General features: G+C 38.7%; 1 protein-coding gene across 3 annotated transcripts in view; it reads right to left on the bottom strand.

Annotated features, from left to right (window-relative positions):
• THSD7A (thrombospondin type 1 domain containing 7A) overlaps nucleotides 1–21,017 on the bottom strand; it is a 349,815-nt gene that overhangs the window by 138,666 nt on the left and 190,132 nt on the right. For all 3 annotated transcript variants that reach the window (XM_036010570.1, XM_036010569.1, XM_028525671.2), the window contains exons 5-6: nucleotides 1,825–1,980; nucleotides 264–476 (exon numbers count right to left, since the gene is read on the bottom strand). In XM_036010570.1, the coding sequence (XP_035866463.1) occupies nucleotides 264–476; nucleotides 1,825–1,980 (369 nt within the window). The remainder of the gene's footprint in view (nucleotides 1–263; nucleotides 477–1,824; nucleotides 1,981–21,017) is intronic.

Below are 21,017 nucleotides of genomic sequence, written 5' to 3'. Positions count from 1 at the left end.
AGAAGAGAAGAGAAGAGAAGAGAAGAGAAGAGAAGAGAAGAGAAGAGAAGAGAAGAGAAGAGAAGAGAAGAGAGAAAGAGAAAAAGGAAGGGAGGGAGGATGGGAGGAAGGAAGGAAGGGCATGAGCTATGAAAAGAAGCAGCAGCTATTTTTGTGTTTGTAAGTGGAACCAATTATGATGAAAGAAAATGAGATTTTAACAAAAGGTGAATCATAGGGTTAGACGGACATTTATAGAAGCAGGACAGGTACATCTGTCTCACCATCGCTGTTGATGCAGACAACCTCTTGAACTTGAGTGCCTGGACCACACTCTTTTCCATTATCTGGTTCACAGTCTCCAAGCCTCACTGCTTTCCACTCATAGCAGGATGGCTCCTCACAGGGAATGGCTTCCAGTAAGTGGGGGCAGTTCCCGATGCCCCCAGAGCCTCCGGTGGGCTCGTTGGTAATGCGCCGCTTCCTCAGTTTGAAACCTGTATTATGGGGGAAGGAACATATTTATTGTTACCTTCCTGAGTTGGATATTGAAGAAGGCTGAATGAAACCCTGAACGAAAGCAGGTAGAATCATTTCTGCTTTAATCACTGGTACATCCCCAAACTCTAGCTTAATGTGAGCTCATTAATAATTATTAAACGCATCAATGAATGAATACATAGAATGACCAATAAGGAACTTTTGGTGTTAGCTTACTATAGTAAAAATAAGGCAAGACATGGCTAGTATCTCCCATCTCCCCCAGGGCTGGGGCAGGTAGAGAGAGAGAGAGAGAGAGAGGGAGATCTAGACTGATTTTGCTTGACTTAGAAAGTCTGTAGTTATAAGCTATTCCAAGAAGCAATGAAATCTCAAGCTGTTCAGAAATATTCATGACCAGATCAAAGTGCTGTTACTCTGAATTCTTCAACACTAGACCACACGATTAAATCTGAAAAGAAACCTCTGATAAGTTGGATAGCACCAGAGAAATTGACTCTCGGAGACTTAGTTGATTTTAGACTCCCCGGAAATTTGAATTAGGGATATAAACCAACTTGCTCTGATGGGGAGTATTCAAAAGTCCTGCTCGGTGCCTTAGTAGCACCTAAATATTGCCTTTCTGGACAATGTAACAAAATTAGTGCCTGTTTATTTGCTATGTGGACTTACTAGAATCAGTAGGGCCACTGTCCTTTAAAACAAAATAGGAAAATGATTTTAATTTCTAGATCATGTTAAAATTACCCCACAATGCCTACTGAATGATAAACCAGGCATTTAATCTACTCTCTTTAGATATGTCATTTGCATCATAAGAGGAATGGCATTCTGGTTTGTTTTTACTTTTAAAGGATTGACTTCTGTTTGTTAGGCACTAGCTATGGATCAGGCACTGAATTAAGATCTTTGTTTATGATCTCATTGAATCTTTTGAGAAAATTTGGGTGGCAGATATTATTACGTCCTCCCTACAGATAAGGGGATAAAGATTTAGATTAGCTAATTAACATATCTAAACAATATGGGACTGAGTAGGTTTTCCAATCCAGATCAGTTTCACAGCCTAGTTCGTAATAACTCCTGTACAGAATTGCCTTATACTTTCTCCATCTGTTGTCAAAATTAATAAGTATCTTGCCTACTCTCTTCAGTTTTACTTCTCTGGGATCATCACCAGAGTAGGTTTATTCATCTTTTGCAATCACTACTCTTTAGCCATTCTGGAAATTATCACAAATAAATAATCGCAAGTAACACAGAGTGACATTTTAAGATAATTCATGGTTTGATTCGATTGATGGGAGTTTTAAGGTTCCGTGAGGTCATGTTAACAGCACATACCTTTTTTGCCTTGCTGGTCACTACAGTTTTCGTAAGTGCAAGGTCCCCAGGCCGACCAAGGTGAAACCTCACATTCGATTGGACAGGGAATGTGGCACAGCTGCGTGGTGTTGGGGTCAGGGCCAGTGCACAATTTCAAATCCACTGGTTTTGAGGCTGTTTGGAGAAAAATAGAGATTCCTTAAAAATTAAACTATTACGGTCAACAATCAGACTGTTCTTCATGTATGGAGAAGAGAAATGTTTAAAAATGCCACAAGACATTATTCCAAAGTTTCTCAGCTACACACTGAAAATAAAAGGAGAAGGAGCAGGGAAAGTGGCAGGACAGTGTGGTCACCGGGAACGGACCAGAGGCCTCAAGGACTGATCGCCAGCCTCGCAATTAATTCATCACACAGTTAATAATGCTGAGTCTAACTTTCCTAGGCAGTAAAATAATCCTTAAGGTCAATTTTATGTCTAAAATTCTGCAGTCAGATCCTAAGAAAGTGGTATATCTCCTTCAGAGGATGGAACACAATAGGAGAGAGGCCACAGCTTCAATATGTACAGCAAAATACATATTGTGGCTTCCGATGGCACAGTCTCCCTTTTCTTTGGGTCCCAGAGCAGTAACGGGTGGGTGTTTCGGAGGAAGAGCTCATGCCACCCAAAGGGGCATCTCTCTCTACCTCCAGCTGCGTGACTCACCAGATACTTTCCAGAACTTTTATGGAACACATCATCTGCACATGTGATTCAAATCTCAGGATTGTTAAGGAGACACTTTTAATTATCCATGTCTGTTCATAAGTGGACCAAACTGTGGCTAAATATTGCTTGCCCTTGCTTCTCTTCTATTGTTATGTTGCAGTCTGGCTATTATGTGCAGCACATGCATTTGACAGTTCATGTAAATAATAAGTGAGAAAGATATTTAAAGCTATGTATACAGCAGAAAAGAATAGAGTTTAGCTGTACATTGTATACTATATAGCTATAGTTACTTTTGTTGTAAAAATTTTAAGAAGTGAATGTCTGGGACATGCATTTCCTTCAATAAAAAACTAGCCTGTTTCCATCAATACTTTGGAATGCCCATACCTGTAGCACAAAGGACTGACATAAAAGTGGTCCCAGATAATTCTGATCTTCTTTATATAAAGAACTACCCAATTCTGATTGCATGGGATTGCATCTAGAAGCTCACAGAGAAATTCAAATAGCTTAAGCTATATTGTCCTAACTTTTAAATAAAAGTACTACACATATCTGCTTGTAGTTCCAACACTATAGCAAACTGTAGGTACTTGTGCATCTCTCAACTTCCTGCACACACAGACACACGTACCAATCAATGCTACCTAAAACTATTATATTAACTCCTCTTTCTGCCACTGTTTTCCATTTCTGAAAAATATTCTATAGGTATTAGTTTTTTCTTTTCCTTCCTACACATACTTAACTTATCCCTTTCCTCCTCTTCACCGCCCTCCACACACACGCACTTCAGTGAAAACTGATAACTTGGCAGCCCTAATTTGCTTAGTATAGGAAACCATGAGTATTCTTAAGTTTATCAGAATTGTTGCCAATGTGCATTATCATAACATCAGCCCAAGCCAAAAATGATTAATTTTATTGTCTTCCAACAGTGAAAGTACTTGGCACGCTGATGACAGAAAATACAGAAATAAATGCCTCACTTCTCTGAATACAAAACATAGTTTGACACCACTAGTACACATTTCACAAACAATAAAGAGTTTTATGATGGTCAATTTTATGTCTTAACTTGATTTGCTAAGGGATGCCCAAATAGCGGGTAAAACATTGTTTCTGGGTGTGTCTACATGGGCGCATTTGAATCTGTAGATTAAGTATAAAAGATCACCCTCACCAGTGCGGGCCAGCATTGTCCTATCCATTGATAGACCAAACAGAACAAAAAGGTAGGGGAAGTGGGAATTCCCTGTCTCTTGAACTGAGACACCCATTTCCTGCCCTTGAACATCACAGTCCCTAGTTCTAGGAAACCCGGAACTACAACGGTGGCCCCATTCCCATAATCATGTGAGCTAATTCCAAATCTCTTCTTATATGTCTCTCCAGCCTATTGGTTGATGTTCTCTGGGGAACTTTGACTAATAAGTCTACAGTGTGTAGAGAAATGCTATAACTGCAAATTAACATAAGTAATTCCTTCACTTGTAAAATCTTTTAGACTATCATTTAAATTAGAATTGTGTGTACAATTACCTGAAAAGTCTCCACTTTCCCAATTGACTAAAAGTAATTTTAAACTTTACATTGTTTTGAAAATCATTATTACTCTAAAGTGCACACAATTGTGAGGACTGTTAGAGCATGAAAAAATTTACTTTATGTATTGGTTGAAAACTTTAGACGGGAAAGAAGGTTTTATCAAGGAAACAGGTTAAATCATTGTGTTTCTAATTCCTGGACATTTTCATTATAAGCATAATGTTAGCTTTCAGTGTGTTTTAAATGAACAAAATAGAATAATCAGTATAGAAATCTTGAGCTATTAAGAGAGAAATGTGTTGAATAAAGATTTGAGGAAGTATTGCTTAAAGCAAAATACTCTTAAGATCTTCTTAGCTTCTAAACTAACCAAGTCAACTCTGAGATAATACAGTTCTTGAAAATAACCTCAATTTTATAGATGTCTTTTTAGAGGATATATAAAGTTATTTCATTAATCAAAGAAACACAGGGAGAGAGTACATATTTCCTTGTGTACGATTCTATTCCTTTGATGATTTTCATTATACGTTTTCTTGAAAATGGAGTTTATATTGATTCATGTAAATCGCAGATATTAGCTGAGCGCCTCAAAAACTATAAGTCAATTACATTTTCGCAACTGCCGAAGGCTTGTTCGAATGAGGTGAAAGACAGACCCTGGAGACCTCACTGTGTTCCACTTCAATGTGTGGGATATAGTTCCTGCAGTTCTGTATTATGTAATGTAGCATTTATTCCTGATCACGTATTCTTAAAAACTGAGATCTGAATTTTCTAGAATGGTCTACTAAGTAGAACTGTACTACCCAAGAAATTGTTCACCCTGTACGAGCTCTAAAGAAATATATGTTGGATTTTTAAAAAGTCTTATTGTTGAGCTCTTAAAAATAAAGGAGAAATTTTATTTTTCTCATATCACTTACATGACATTCAATTATATTTACTTTGTATGTTTCACAAGGTTACAAAAGCATATTTGAACTTTTCTGGAATTAACAAAACAAATGAAAAATGAGACTGCTGCATTGTTGCAAATCTAAAATATTTTTGTATTTTTGTATTTTTATGTTTGAAGCATCACAAATGGAAAAAACTCATCATAGGAAACAAACTTAAGACTTTTTTTTACAGCAATATGGTGAATGAGGTGTTCTGAAAATGAATCTATGTAAAACCCTAAGAACAGCTTATGTGTTATTTTAAAAAACCTGAATTTCATTTTGACATAATTGTAGATTCACATGAAGCTGTAATTCATGGAAATTCTATATATCCTTTATGCAGTTTCTCCCAATGGTATGATCTTAGAAAAGTACAGCACAATATCATAACCGGAACATGGACATCGGTCAAGTCTAGCTTGTCTGTCTCTTTCTCTCTAAAATTCAGTCATCTTGTGGCTTATTTTACTATGTAATGTCCAGGAGTTTTTCTTCTTCAAGCAGAAGAATTAGGAAATATTACATCTGTGCTATCGTCCTAAAAGAAGAATTCTATGTTACTTTTAAAATGAAACCTTTTAATAATATAACTGGAATCCTAAGAAAGGAACATCCTCAGAGGCTTCCCCAGTTCACAGCGCGGACTTGATACGGTAGTAGAGTCGGAAGGCTGCCTCTTCCTGGGGGCGTGGCTCTTCTGCAGGTCACAGAACTTTCTCTTTTCACGGCCCGGTGAGAGAACTGCCTGTCCAGAACTCTTTAATTATCAGAGGCAAAGGAAGGCATTTTTCAGACAAAAAACGAGAAATCTACTAGGAAAGACCATTTGACCTCTGGTTATCCTTCACCAACCTACGTATTATGTAATCTTGTATTTTATTTCTCACTTAGTATTCATTTGGGTCTGGACCTTCACGCTTTGAAGTAATCTCTTTATCCAAACAGGATGAGGATGCATCATTTCCGAACCAAAGGAAACAATGCAATAACAACAAAACTGTTGCAATAGATTCAAAGGAAGAGAAGAAAGGAGAGACAAAGAAACAGAAAAAAGGAATGAAGAAAATAAAATAAGATGGAAGAAATGAATTCAAAAGATTAACCACAACCAGTAAAAACCAGAGACATTTTAAATCCATTAGTTTCTCAACAATCTAAAAGCTTCACAATCCCAAGTACTGGAGAAAATGTGAGGCAGCCAGAACAGTTGAACATCACTGGTGGAAATCTAAGTTATTTTAAACATTTTGAAAAAAAATTGGAATTATCTAGTATGGTTGAGGCTGTGCATACTCCTAAGTCTATAGGCTGGAAAAACTATCAGACACTGGCAATGAAATATTATTTATAAATGTAAATATCTAGAAACAACTCGTGTCCAACAAAAAGGGAATGGATATTAAATTATGGAATTCAATAGTATGTAACACCATACAGGAGTGGAAATAAATGAACTTGAGCACAATCATCAGTATGGTAGAACCCACAAATATATCGAAGAGTGAAGAAAGGCAGAGAAGAATATATACTGAAGTATACCATTCATATAAAGTTGTAAAAAATGAGCAATGTCATTATTTTTGGAGTAAATACACAGGTCTAGGAAAGAGGAGAGCAGCCCGATAGTCTGGGACCGCCGATACTGTCAGCAAGGCCACGAGGTTTTTCGTAGCTGGCCTGGAACTCAGGCGGAGGCCGTGGCTTTCTCCTGTTAGACATAAACAAGTTCACAGAGCATGAAATCAGACAAGGTCCTTCTGTGCTAGGACAGAGTGAGATAAAAATATATGACTACTTCTTAATTTGTCTAAGCAAAAACAAGGTAAACTGCGAGGAGCGCAAAAAATTGTCCAACAGTCCCCTCCGCCCGATAACGTGAATGAGTTCTACCTTCGCCAGCTATAGCTTTAGTCTCTGTATTGTCTGTCCTCCCTCCAAATAAGGTTTATTGAGATACTGATCATCCAATTATCCTTGCTTCCTGAGGGCAAAGTGCACTCATTGGAATCCTCCTAAAAAAACAACCACAACGGAAGTCCCAGGGCTGTAATAAATCCTTCATGACGCTGCAACTGAGACGCCCACAGATGCCCCTGCAGTGCGCCACCCCACCCTGCAGTGAGGAGTGAACCCAACCAGTTCAACTACAGGTGTTTCTCTGTTGGCCTCTGGCTGAAGAGGAAGAACAAGTCAAGTGTCAACAGAAAAGCAAGGAACGTTTAACATAAACCTTCGAATAGGAAATCCACTGTGGACAGAGTGGAATGTGATTTATTTACTAACAAATACTGGTCTTTACTGTGCTGGGCAATGTTATGGTGTTCTAAGTACTTAACACATATTAATTCATTTAATTCTTACAAAACCCCTTAGGGTATGTATTCAATTATCCACCTCTGGGGGGTAGGGATAATTATCCCCAAATGGGAAAATTAAGCATGGAAAGGTTAAGTATCTTTCCCCAAATAACACAACTAGGAAATTAAAGATTTTGGATTCACATTCAGGTAATTTGGCTCCATAATCTTCAGGTATACCTCAAACTACTTCTCCTTGTGGTCTTGCACAGATTTGTGAGGAGGGTCCAATAATAGGTAATATCCGTGTAAACAACAGCTATAGACACATGGAAATACATTTGCTATAGGTAAGAATAAATTAATATATAATTAATGGGGGTTATTAATACAGTGTGTGTCATATTAACATAATAATATAAAGAGATGGCCAAGATAATCCAACACCAACCTTGCTGGCCTATCAGTGAAAATTATTCTGACCTTTGGGTTCCAGTTGGAAATGGAAACCAAATTGTCATTCTACCAGAGATCAGGAACGGGCCATCCCATTAAATTACTATTAAAGTAGGAGGTTTTGCATTTATACTGATAATGACGATAGTTAATATTTATATTGAATTGACTTAATAAATTCTTTTATCCTCAAGCAATCTCATGAAGTAGATATAATTGTTTAAAGACAAGAAAACTGAAGCACAGAGAGGTCAAGTAACGTGCCCAAGTTCCTACAGCTAATCAGGGGCAAAGACCATGCTGCTACCCACTCCACTGTACTATATGACAATTTGTAAAAGCCTTGTTCTTCCCTCGTGCCTTACCCAAAGTCCCAGGAGTCCCTAATCTCGAATACAATGGGTGGCTTGACTAAAGCACACAGTAAATTTTACAACAGTGTTTGGTTCTGGTTGTGCGTGTTTAGGGGAAGGGGTGGTGGCAGCAGGGACTGGAAGTGACATTTATCTGGAAAACAAAGTCTCGGCATTTTAATAAGAAATAGTTTAGATTCTCATCTGTTTGTAATGTCAAATTTTTAAACTAAATATCTTTTCTAGTGCCTAAAAATATACTGCTTATGTATTTTAACTCTTTTCATCATAAAAAATATATCTAGATTTTCAGAATTGTTTAAACCAGGATCTTACACTCAGCCTACTTCAGACCTGTTTGTAAAATGATACGCCTTTTCTGTACTCATACAAAAGATATCTCAGGGTTCAAAGGTTGAGAAAAAAGCATTAAGTTTAATAATTCATTCGTCCATTTAGCAAAACAGTAAAACATTTTAGGCACTCAAAACCTCCTGACATTCTGTTTATTTTCCATTGTCTTACCTGAAAGTCTACCTTTTTCTTGAAGTAGTATATATATATTGTTTCATGAAACAAGCTTATTTGGTTGCTAACTCACAATTACAAGAAAATTCTCTTAGATTTAAATCTTACTTTCTGTATAGGTATTGACCAAATGTTACCATTAAGCACAAGGGGCCTAATAACAAAGAGATTCCAAAGACCTAAAACAAGATCAGTTGAAAATGCTTTACTTTGTTATTCTTTTGTTCAGTCACAATAAACACTAGATGCCTACTCTATTCAAAGCCCTGCTCTTGTGTTAGATATTAGATGTGAAAGAGTGCTATGGTACAAAAGCAATGACAATGGTGATTTTTTTGTTTGTTTGCTTTCCCTTAGTTGCTACAAGTGTGTAGCAGCATTTAAGGTATATTGAACCAAAGCTGTTTTAATTCCAAGGTTTTATCTGATGATTTACACAACACCCACTTACATGTCAGCTAGGGGCATTATATGTTTATTCCCAAGAACTGATGTGAAGCAAGGAAAGAAAATCTTTCTTTTGAAAATTAATTAAAGTTTACATATATCCATAATTACTTGAAAGTTTTTGAAGATGTCCTTATACTCAATTTGACTCACAGAAATTTCTTTTGTTTTTCTCAAGCTGTTATATTTAATGTGGACATAAAGCCCATCATGTTCTTTCTAATAATACAGGGTATTGTTTGGCAGATACTACACTTATTCTTTAATCAATTTTGTAACCATATTTAAAACAATCATTCAGAATTATCTCTCAGTATGTAATGTGCTTCAAAACTCACTGCCAGCCCTTTCTGGCTACGACAAAGTTGTTACTGAGCTAACGCTTTTGATGAACCTTTTCTTTTAACTCAAGACAGTATATAGTTTATTTAGGAAGCATGCATGCACAGTCCTTGAGTTTATTTTCTACTCATAATTAATGTGTTTAGTATCCAACAGAGTCGTCACTGCTTCCAAGCAGTCCACGAACGGCTAGGCCTGACAGTCACCCCCAGCCCATCCCAGCTCAGGGCCTGCGCCCTTCCTCTCAGTGCTTGCTGCCAGGAGAACCTCCTAGACTGGGTTGAGATCACCAATCAAAACGTGACTGAGGTCGCAAACAGTTTTTAATGTTTGTTTTTCTTCCGACATTAGACTATTTCAGAACTGAGCTCTTCAGGTGGTCCCTGTGCGTGACATTGCAGTCTTTGTAGTCAGGCCCCTTGATTTTTCTGTTTATTCTTTTGGAGTTATAGGTGGCGTAGGTTTGCTCTATTTTGGTGTATAGTCAGGCAGAAATTATATACTGGGTACATTTAATTAATTCTGATGAGGCTCTTCCCAAATATCCCTTCGGGTCCAGGTTAAACCTGGAGGAGAGTAGTCCCTTCTCTTTTCAGCTCAGCTATCTATCTGCATGCTCTAGTTTTAATTTCTCAGTTGTGGGTGTTGAGGAGACTGATGGTGGGAAAGGCACTAGCACACGAATACCAACACTAACACTTTCGTAACCGATACAGACTTCCAAGAAAGTCATCTCCTCTCTGTGCAGCTGGTCTGCTGTCTGAGCGCTGCCTGTGAGCAGAGTCAGCAGGGCACCCAGTGATGGGCCTTGTCTCCAGCCCTTACTCTGCTGAGTTTGGGTGCCAAGGAAACTCCTGTCAATGGTCTCTTCCTACTTCTTCCAGAAATTCTACTCAGCTTCACAGAGGTTGTTCCTTTGCCTCGGTGTGCCCCCTTTCCTTCATCATACATCATTGCCTTAGCAAATAGAAACTCTTCTAGAGGTCTTGCCTGTGGATGGGCTCTCTTCTTGTTTTCAGAACTGATGCAGGCTTCCCTACTTGTATATTCTATTGGTCATTTTAGGGAATTACAGAGAAAGGTCCATATGCGTATGCTCACAATGCCATATTGCCTTGGAAATAACAGTCCCCGGGACTTGACATGAGTAAAATAGAACTGTGCTATCCTCTGAAGTATTTATAGGAAGGAACAAACATGTCAAATAATTTCTCTTGCTGACCTTGATTCATGTAAGACAAGAACCTTTAAAAATGTGGGCTTTCAAAATATACATCTTTGTTGCAATGCCAATCATTGTCAGGATTTCAATTTTACAAACTGTATCGACAGCTTGATGAGGCCATCACTCTCCTACTACAGGGAGGTACCATCTGTTGCAACACTGCAAATATGGAGGTTTTCTTTTCTTTTTTCTTTTAAAAAAAAGGACATGTTGTAGAATAGTCTATGAAAAACACACACAGAAGCCTTGTCGGAACGTACCATTATTGACTTGAATTCACATTTACAATGTCCCTAACTAGAAAAATGGCATTAGTAGATATTCTAAATTAAAATAAGCAATTTGGAACCTGTATGATTTCCACAATATAATGACAGGGAAACTTACTTGAAATATAATTATTTTGATGACTAAATATATTAGTCTGCTAGGGCTACCATAAGAAAGTAACAGACGGGGTGGCTTGAGCAACAGAAATATATTTTCTCACAGTTCGGGAGGCTACAAGTCCAAGACCAAGGAGCCAGCAGGGGTGGTTTCCCTAGAGTCACTCCGGCTGCCTCCTCACTCTCTCCTTACATGCCTTTTCTCTGTTCTGGCACATCTGTAGCGTCTCATTCTTTTCTTGTAAAGAAACCAATCACGTTGGATTAGGCCCCCACCCTATGACCTCACTTAACCTCCATTACCTCTTTAAAGGTTCTGCCACCAAAACAAGTCACATTGAAGATTAGGGCTTTAATTTATGGATTCCGAGGGACACAGCCCAGGTCATAATACCAAGCATGATAGAATATTGAAGAAAGAAATAATTTGTGAATAGCGATTTAAGCATAGTCCAGTGTGTGACCATATTAATTGCATATTTTATTAACTTTCCCTATTCATCTTCTGGAACAAAACAAAATCTAAGCTAAGCTTGCTCTCACTCAAGTTTCTCCATTGCAGGCTGCTGCCACTATTATTGTCTGATCACAGTTTATTTAGAAGCAAACAGAGGTAAATATTTGGGGAGGAGGGTTGGAGAGAAAATATAGACAACTGTAACTGAACAACAATAAAATAATTTAAAAAAATGAAAATAAAGACTTTCTTTTTTCCTAAAATTTTCCATTCTTTTTTCAAAGTCTCCATTGATAGAACTCTGTGTTGAGTCCCTTTTCCTTATCATTACATAAACAGAGGCTGAACTTAATAAATGGCTTGGAGATGTTTTATGGTTTTTCCTTCTAACGTCTTGAAGTTAAAAAATAAAACAACCCAGAACACTGAGGCAAAGGCCAAAAGCATGATTTGTGGGTAGCCTTGAACTGTGACCTCAAAACTACTTGGTTTCCTATGAAAAATGTTGTCATAATGAGTTTGTTGGTTTCGGGCCCACTCAGATTTTCTGGCTCGCCAAGCTATTTTCACCTAACTTGGACCTGATTCTTATTCTAGTTAATGTTCTCTATTTAATCCTTTATAATTATTCCTAAATTTCCCTTACATTTTGTCAGGACTGGGTAAATGTTTTCAATATTTATTTAATTAATTCACTCTACAAATGTTTATTGAGCACCTAACATGTACTGGAAACACACTGGTATATACAAGGTGCTTTGGATTTAGGAGAGAACAAAACAGATAAAGATGCCTGCTTTATTGCAGCTTCTATGGAAGGAGTGAGGAAATAGAAAAATTAACAGGAATGTTATGAACTATTACATGGCATAGTATGGTATGGGGACTAAAATAATATTAGTACTTTTCCTCCCATCTTCTAAGCTCCTCTGGCTGAGCTAATTATCAAATTAATAGAGACAGATGAACAGGAGATAATCACAGTTTTAATACACATGCATGGGGAGTTCACATAAGTGTGAAAATTCCAAAGACAGTGAGAGAACATTGGGTAGAAATTATTTTTGGATAAGGGAGAAAGATGATGTAGTGGGGCATCAGATTTCAGAAGTGAGAATGATTTACAGGTGCCTGAAGAAGAGCAGAACAGGCAGGGCAGGAAAATCCTTGCTGGACCACCCAGGAACAATGGGACACATTGGTGTCCAGCTGACAGGCCCCCAGCTAATGGCCTCTTGTTTGTGACATTTAGTTCAAATTAGGCTAAGGCAAACATCCTAAGATCTCCTTCCTGAAGCAGGTTTCTCTCTGAATTTCCCAGACAGGAAAGGGGGCAGGAGTCAAAGGCTCTTATCTAAGTCTTTTGTTTCTCAATAAACAGCTTAAAAATCAAAATCCTAAAAGGGCAGCTTCAGAGTGGTAGAATTTTGGTCCTTTTATCAGTATAAGCTGGCAAAAGTGTTATGGAAAGAGACAGAGAGAGAGGAGAAGAAGAGGGAGAAAGAGAAGGAGAAGGAGAGGAAGAACAACAACAATAGAGGAAGGCTCTGGATTGGTAGTGGGAGAAGTGGGTTGTGATTTCCTCCCATCATTAAAGTGAAAAGCTCATTATACCATCATTACAGTGAAAACTGACACCACAAGTAGAGGGCCCTCACCCCAGAGGGACCAACACCACAATATTTCTGGAACAGACCATATTAGGAACAAGACCCTCTCTCAACCATAAGGCAGAGTCAGAGTATGGCACAACAAAGTTCAGGAGCAATTCCCACCCCCTTCCCTCTGCCACTGAAACATACAAAATCTCAAGAACCACTGACCATGACAAGCAACTCACTTGTGACGGTCCCCATCAGAAGTGTACTTCTGCTTCTTTCCCTGCAGTGCCTGGGAGAACCGAAACCAGGGGGCGGCGGTGGCTCCAGCACTGATCCTCTCTCCGGGAGCACTGCCCCCTAGCCCATCCTAGCCTGTTTGTCTCTACCAAAGAAACCTTGCTTTCTCACTCAGAGTCACTCTTGACTTCTTTCCTGTGAAACAGCCTAGACACCCCGACTGTGTGGGGCAGGGCCAGCCCCCAACATGGAACCCGTCTGGTGACAGATTCAGTCCAAGCAACTGATCTCTAGCCATTGGATATCATCGCATCGTTTCTCCTTGCTCTTGACCATTAGACGGCGATACATCTATTTTCTCCCACTGCCTTTCAGATCAGGGCCCTGTGCTCTAGGCAGCATTCCAATGGACAGAAATGCCCCCAATTCTTCCTCCTGGTACCTCCACTCCTGCCCTGCTGTTCTTCACCTCCAATTAACCCACCCATCAACCCTACAGCTCGTCTGGATGAAACTCCTCATTTTCACATGTAAACAATAGCCCTTCCAACATGCCTAGGTTCCCACTTCAGTAGACTTTACCACAAGGGTGGTGTTCACCTCATTCATGGTAAGTACGTGCAATCTATCCTAAAGCTCCTAGAAAAAAAACAGCATTAATGTTTCTGGGATTTTTAAACTCTAGCAGGTGTTTTTTAAAAACACACCTGAAGGGCCAGCCATCTCAGTATCACCAGTTGGAAAATGTCACCATGTAGCATCAGAGCTTGTTGGAACGTGACAGTTACTGGTGTCTGATTCTGTGGAACAGAATCCTAATTTTCAGGATCTATGCTTAATTTCACAACAGTTACTTTTCAATTTTCATTGAACAATTTGCATCCAACAATTACGGGGGCAAGGGGGCTGGAAGTGAGGAGAAGCGTTTTTTTAAGGAAGTGGAGACTCCAGGTTCCACACTCAGAAATTGATTCGCTACATCTGGAATGAAATCTAGGAATAAGTTGGGGACTTTTGAGCTAGGATTTTGAACGAGCACTACATCTGATTCTGATGGAAGACTAAACTTTGAGAAACACAGCTACGCAGAATGGGAGCTGAAGGTAACCATAGGAGCCCTATCACTGCAGCAGTGAGTGCTCACTGTATGGAAGACACCATGCCCTTTACAGAGTTGCATGCACTCTGGTAAAGATTGCTTGCTATTAGCCCTGGCTGGTGTAGCTCAGTGGATTGAGCGCGGGGTGCGAACCAAAGTGTCACAGGTTCGATTCCCAGTCAGGGTACATGCCTGGGTTGTAGGCCATGACCCCCAGCAACTGCACATTGATGTTTCTCTCTCTCTTTCTCCCTCCCTCCCCTCTCTAGAAATAAATAAATAAAATCTTTGAAAAAAATTTTTTAAAAAAGAATTGCTTGCTGTCGTCTTTGGCTATAGAATATTAAGTAAGAATTTTTTCTTCAGTGGTATATTATTTTTTCTATTGGTGATTTATTTCTTGCTGGATAATTTTTCTAAGCCTATGCCTACCTTTTTACTTTCAGCAGCCTAGAAGCTGAATTTAAAGACCTTCCCCAAGCTCTTAACTATATTCTTCTAAGTAAAACTGCTTAGAAGAATAATAGTGGAGCTTGTAAAACATACGCCATTGTAGATCTCAAACCTCAGGAAAAGTCCTTCAGGAGGCTTGATATTAGTGCCCCCGACTCACTTTTTGTGGGTTGACAAAACTATATCTTAGGGAAAAAGGATAAAATCGTGGGAGAAAGGGAGCGAGGACTAGGAAAGACCCCTAAGGCAGGTGGGCTTGTGTATTTTGGAAACTAACTCCTTACTGAATATGTGTTTTGCAGACACTTTCTCCCACTTCACAGGTTGCCTTTTAATGTTGTTGACGGTTTCCTTTGAGCAGAGCCTTTTAGTTTGATGTAGCCCTGTTTGTTCAGTTTTGCCTTTGTTGTCTTTGCTTTTAGTGTCAAATCCAAAAAATCATAGCCAAGACCTGAGCCAAAGAGGTTTTGCCCTACGTTTTCTTCTATAAATTTAACAGTTTCAGGCCTTCCTTTCGAGTCTTTATTTCATTTTAAGTTGAATTTTTATTATTTGTTAATAAGCTCTTTTTACAAGGGGGGGGCTTTCAAAAACTGGAATTATCTTTTGGAGGATGGGCCCCTTGTAGTACAGGCTTCCCTCACTAGGTGAGCATTCTCAGAACCCATCTGTATCAGTGTACTAGCAGGCGTTGTTTTGAGAGGCTGCATTCGGCTTCAGTGAAATTTTTTTGAAGACTTTTTCAGTGTGTTTGTCCATTTCATCATGGGTGATTTACCAGCACACCTGCCCACATTACGCTGCATGTTCAGCAGTTTTTGACCAAAAACAGCCTGAACCCTAGGTCCCACCCTCCCCAGAACCCTATCTTGCCTCAAGCAATTTTTTTTTGTTTCCCCAGATGAAAACATCCACAAAGTGGAACATTTTGCCAGTGTAGAAAAGCTGAAATAAAAAACTGCAGAAGCACAAAAAGGCATCAAAATAGATGAGTTCAAACACTGTTTTGAGCAATGGAAAAAATGACTCAATAGGTGTATTGCATCACGTGGAGAGTACTTTGAAGGTGACTGAAGTTTAAACATGTAAGAATAAATGCACAAGTTTTTATAAATAAATTTCCTTGTTTTGGGTTCCACTGTCATACATTTTATCTCACAGATTTTAACTTTTTAATCTCAGCTTTATGTCTCTTACATTTATGTCTTTGTCAACTTCTAGCCTATTGTAATCACTCAAAATCTTACCTATTTTATTACCTTTTTTCATATTCATTTTTTATTTTAATGGCATTTTAAGTATAACATTTATTACCTTATTACTTTTTCTCTAACCATTTTTTTTTTGCAATTTAAAAACTCTACTTCTCACCACTCGTACTGTTATTCATTTTAAGTTCCCTGTTCTCATACATTTTCAGATTCTCCCCTCTCTGGACAGCAGTGTACACGGAATGCAGTCTCCTCCTTGCACTTTGCTGACCTTCTATTTAACACCAAAGCTTTCCTGAATGCTAAGTATCACTTAAAAACTGGAATGGAGCTGTGTTTTAATATTACACATCATTCAAAGTTTAATGTAGAGCTGCATGTTTTAAAATCCATGAAGTATGACACCAAGAATTACTGACTGTAATTCTCTGAGGGGAAGAATGTTAGCATTACAGCCCAATCGAGGAGGGACGATGGTCAGGGGTCGGGGAGGGGGTGGGCTTTCAGCCTCTGGCTTCACCCAGATGAGGGAGCAGGTGGCATATAACCTGTGAAGAACTGTTGAGAGGGTATTTAGGAGTGAATCCAAAACCAGGGATCTGGTCTCATATGGATTTTCCTTAGTACTTGTGCTGTTATGTCAAGATGATTTGTCTCCTTTCTTGATGGAGTCATCAAAAAACGCTCGTGGCTTTGGCTCTCCTCAGCTCTCTCCTCGGGGCGGGGGAGGGTTCCCAATGAGCTCCACTGCATTTCAGCTGGGAGGCCACATTCATGTATGAAGACTGGTTTCAGGCCAGCTGGCACCCAATAGATCTGAAATGCCACACATGAGAAGGGAAGCTAGTCTTTCCTCAAGAATAAAAGTTTTGGTTCTTGATAAATTTGTTGGAACTGAGGAAATGGAGGAGGCTCTGCACACCCTCCCAAAAGGAAATTTGGATACTACTGTGGGTGAAAGTACAATAGAAAACTGGAGCCTGGAGGATTTCCTCAACTTCCAAGGTCCCAGCTATAATTGTGGGAGCATTTTTTCCCTTACAGCACTATTGCCAAATTACATACTTCTTGTTAAAGGAGAATTTATTTTAAAACCTGGGCCCTGCTTTGTATGTTAGATCAGAATTATTGAGACCTTAGTGTCTGCTTGACACAGTTCTAAGTTCAGTACATGGATTCTCTCATTTAAAAATTTTACCAGTGTTATTATCTTTATTTTCTGGAGAAAGAAATAGGTCACAGAGAAGGTAAATAACCTCCCAAGATCACATGACTCAGGCATTTCATATCCACAGTCTCACTCTTAACTGTTTAATAATGATTTCTCTCAGCTTTAATTTCTCTGAAGATGTCGGTTTTGTCACCCTCGGTGTTGAAGAACATTTTTGCTGGCTATGGAAATCTGGAAGTTTATTCCAGCAAAGACATCGTTTCATTGTTTTATGGCCTTGATTGTCTCTAATGAGATTTCAACCTTCATTTGTTATCTTTATTCATGTTTCCCCACCCCTGTCCCTCTGGTAGCTTTAAGAATTTGCTCTTCATCTTTAGTGTTTAGTTATTTGAATATATTTTTGCTGTATTTGTCCTGCATTTATCTGCTTGGGGTTTGCCGAGCTTCTGAGATCTGAAATTTGATGGCTTCTTTTTCAACAAATTGGAGAAATTTTGACCATTGTTTCTTCACACATATTTTCTTTCAGATCACTCTCTTCTCTCTCTGTGATATTAACGCATAGACACCTGGATATTATTTCAACAGTCACTTAGATTCACTTCATTTTTCCCCCTTAATCTTCTTAAACTCTCTGTTCTTCAGATCTGATCATTTCTATTGATCTGTCTTTTGCAATCTCTAAAAGTCCACTGGGTGAATTTTTTTACTGCAGGTTTTTTATATTCTTGAATTTCCATATTCTTATAATGTCTGTTTTTCTTCTCATACTCCCATCTGTTCACTCCCCAAGACAATCTTTTCTTTTAAGTTTTTCAACATATGTATAATAGTTTCTTCAAGTCTTTGTCTACTCATTCTAATATCTGGGTTTTCTCAAGGTATCTATCTAACTGAATGGTTTTTTTCATGATAATTGGCCTCTTTATTCTACTACTTTGCATGTGAAGTAACTTTTTATCATATACTGGACATTGTGAGTGATGTGCTGTAGAGAGTCTGAATTATGCCATCTTTCTAAGTTTTCTTTTTCCGTCAAACAGTTACATTGCTGGCAGGTTGTTTAGATCTTTTGAGGTTTGGTTTCATTTGGATTAGAGTGTTTCTGGCTGTGACAGCGTGGTCTTATTCCAGGGCCATGGAGTCCAAGGTGCTTAGCAAAGTTCTTCGCCCATGAAGGGCTAGAACTCTAACTAACCTCCAGGCATTGCACTACCTATACCCTCATCTTTCATTCAGCACAGCCTTGTCGCACAGCATCTCTGCTAGACTTCACAGAGTCTCAGTCTGTACCTGTGCAGCCCAGCCCTGGGCCACGGACTCCTGGTGTATCCACACGTGGACTCCTGGACTCCATCCCACTCCTCCCAGGGCAGATGCCCTCCCTGTGCCCTGCCCTGAAATGTCCAGTCACTTCCGCAGCCTGGAGCTCAGATTTCAGACTCCTTCATTCAGAAAGACCTGACGCTCCCTTTGTCTCCGCTTCTCCAGCTCTGTGTCAGTAAACAGCCTCCAGCAGAAGACGGAGGTGATTGATCACAACTGTGATCATAATTGTAATCACAGTCTTCTGCGGCTTGCTGCGTGTAAATGCCTAAAAACAGTCACTTTGTATATATTTCCTCATTTTATAGTTATTCTTATTGAGAAGTTTCCAGTTACTCAATTGTGGCTGGAAGCAGAAGCCTAACAAAATGTTTGCTTTTCTGATGATTTAATATATTGACTTCCAGGTTTTGTGATACATTTATAAATATGCTTACCTTAGAGCTTTCATCTCTCTGCAACCAGAGGAAAAAAATTTGCCAGAGTAATGATTAGTTAGAAGCATATATATAAATACTTGGGGGTCATTACTAAGTCCATCCATTATTTATTCAATAAATACTTACTAAACACTTATGTGTTGCCTATTCTGTTAGTGATTATTATCCCCCTAAGTTTTAAGGGACTTATTTTAATACATCTATGCAACAGATCATGGAGCTTATGCTATTCAGATATATGTATTCTGATACTGTTTTAAAATTTGTATTTATTTTGCTATTACAAGAGTATGTGGGGGAGATACAAATATACCTAATGTGTATGATTGAAGATGCCAAATATATAGAAAGATAGATGTATGAGTTGGCCCCTCAGGGGAAAACTTCAGGCTACGTGTATAAATCTGGGAAGCCAAACAAATACTATCATTACCCAGTCATTCTCTCTCACAATCACCCTATTTTGATTCTCAGCATAGCACTTACTGCTACCTGATACTTTCTTATTTATTTATTTCTTTTTGTATAGTCTCTTTCTCTCCATTGAAGTATAAACTGTGATAGTAGGAATCTTGTCTTTGTTGTTCACTTTTCTATGTTTGGTATTTAGAACAGTGCCTACACATACAAGGCTCTCAATAAATATTGGTTGAATAAATGAATAAAGACTTCCTGCCATAGAAAATAGAAGCATGAGTGTTATACATGTATAGTCTTATGTCATTAAATAGCAATAACATTAACAGACCATTGGCTCTGAGATGTAATTATTATTTAAAGAAGTGCACATATTCTAACACCAGTATCACTTAGAGAGGAGGTAGCTTCTCCCCAGCATCAAACTGGCTTACAATTAATAATCCTTCAGAACCAGTTAAGGAGCTAGACGTTTTTTTTAAAAAAATTTATTGTTGTTCAATTACAGTGGTCCCCATTTTTCCCTCATTACTCTCCCTTGCCCTACCCACCCCCACCTCCCACATTCAACCCTCCCCACCACTGGCTTTGTCCATGGGTCCTTTATACATGTTCTTTGACTTTCTGATTCACAACTCTGGTTATGACTTTTGCCAGCTATATGACTTCATAAAATTAGTTAATGTCACTGTACCTCAAATATTATATAATAATAGTACTTACTTTATAGGCTTGTAGTGAGGATCAAATAAGCAAATAAACATAAAACAAACGTGTCTCATATATAGAGTCTTATCTATCATTTTCCTAATCCTCTTCATCATTATCATGTTACTTCAGATGAACTCCTTTAGTTCTACAGATTTATACTTGGAAGTCATTTTAGTTTGAAGGTCCGAAAGTTAAACTGCTTCTTCTAATAGATGACATGCTGAAGCTGGTTGTCCCATGCATCTGTTTCAGACTTTTGCTTTGGGTTACAAGCTGGGGAACAGATGTATGGACCTTTGATTTTCCTTTATCTGTGCCTAAACATTTTCTTTGCCCTGCATCCAGTGAGGCCTGGACTCATCTCCCTGTTTGAAGTGGGATAATATTGTATTTAAGTTTGTGTCTTTGTCAAGCCTTTCGATTTTCTTTTAAGGATGATCATCTTATCTCTACCTAGATGATGGCTGGAAAACGTGTCTCTGCCTTTAACTGCACCCAAATAGAAACCCAAATAGCAGTATTCCAGGTCCTTGTGTCAGGGGATGGAAGGGGACTCTCTGCCTCTCAACATCTATCAAAGCTCTGAGGAGGGCTGCCTAGGGCATAGCTGTACATCCATTTAGATATTCTGAACTCTCCTTGGGTTATCTCGCTTAGCAGAGATCTATAAATCTGTGCCACATCACATTAACCCCCACTAATTTGTTTTTACTGAGTTACCTTTTCATACTTATGCTAGTGGCCTGGGCTGAAGAAAATTGCTTAAAATAAAAGCTTCCTTCTACAATTCGTCATGGAGCTGATTGTATAGATGTTAATGAGGTTGTAAGTATTCAACATAG

Source organism: Phyllostomus discolor, chromosome 10, assembly GCF_004126475.2.
Source record: "Phyllostomus discolor isolate MPI-MPIP mPhyDis1 chromosome 10, mPhyDis1.pri.v3, whole genome shotgun sequence".
Classification (NCBI taxonomy): Eukaryota; Metazoa; Chordata; class Mammalia; order Chiroptera; family Phyllostomidae; genus Phyllostomus; species Phyllostomus discolor.
The sequence above is the reverse complement of the archived record's forward strand: the minus strand, read 5'-3'. Positions and strand labels throughout refer to the sequence as shown.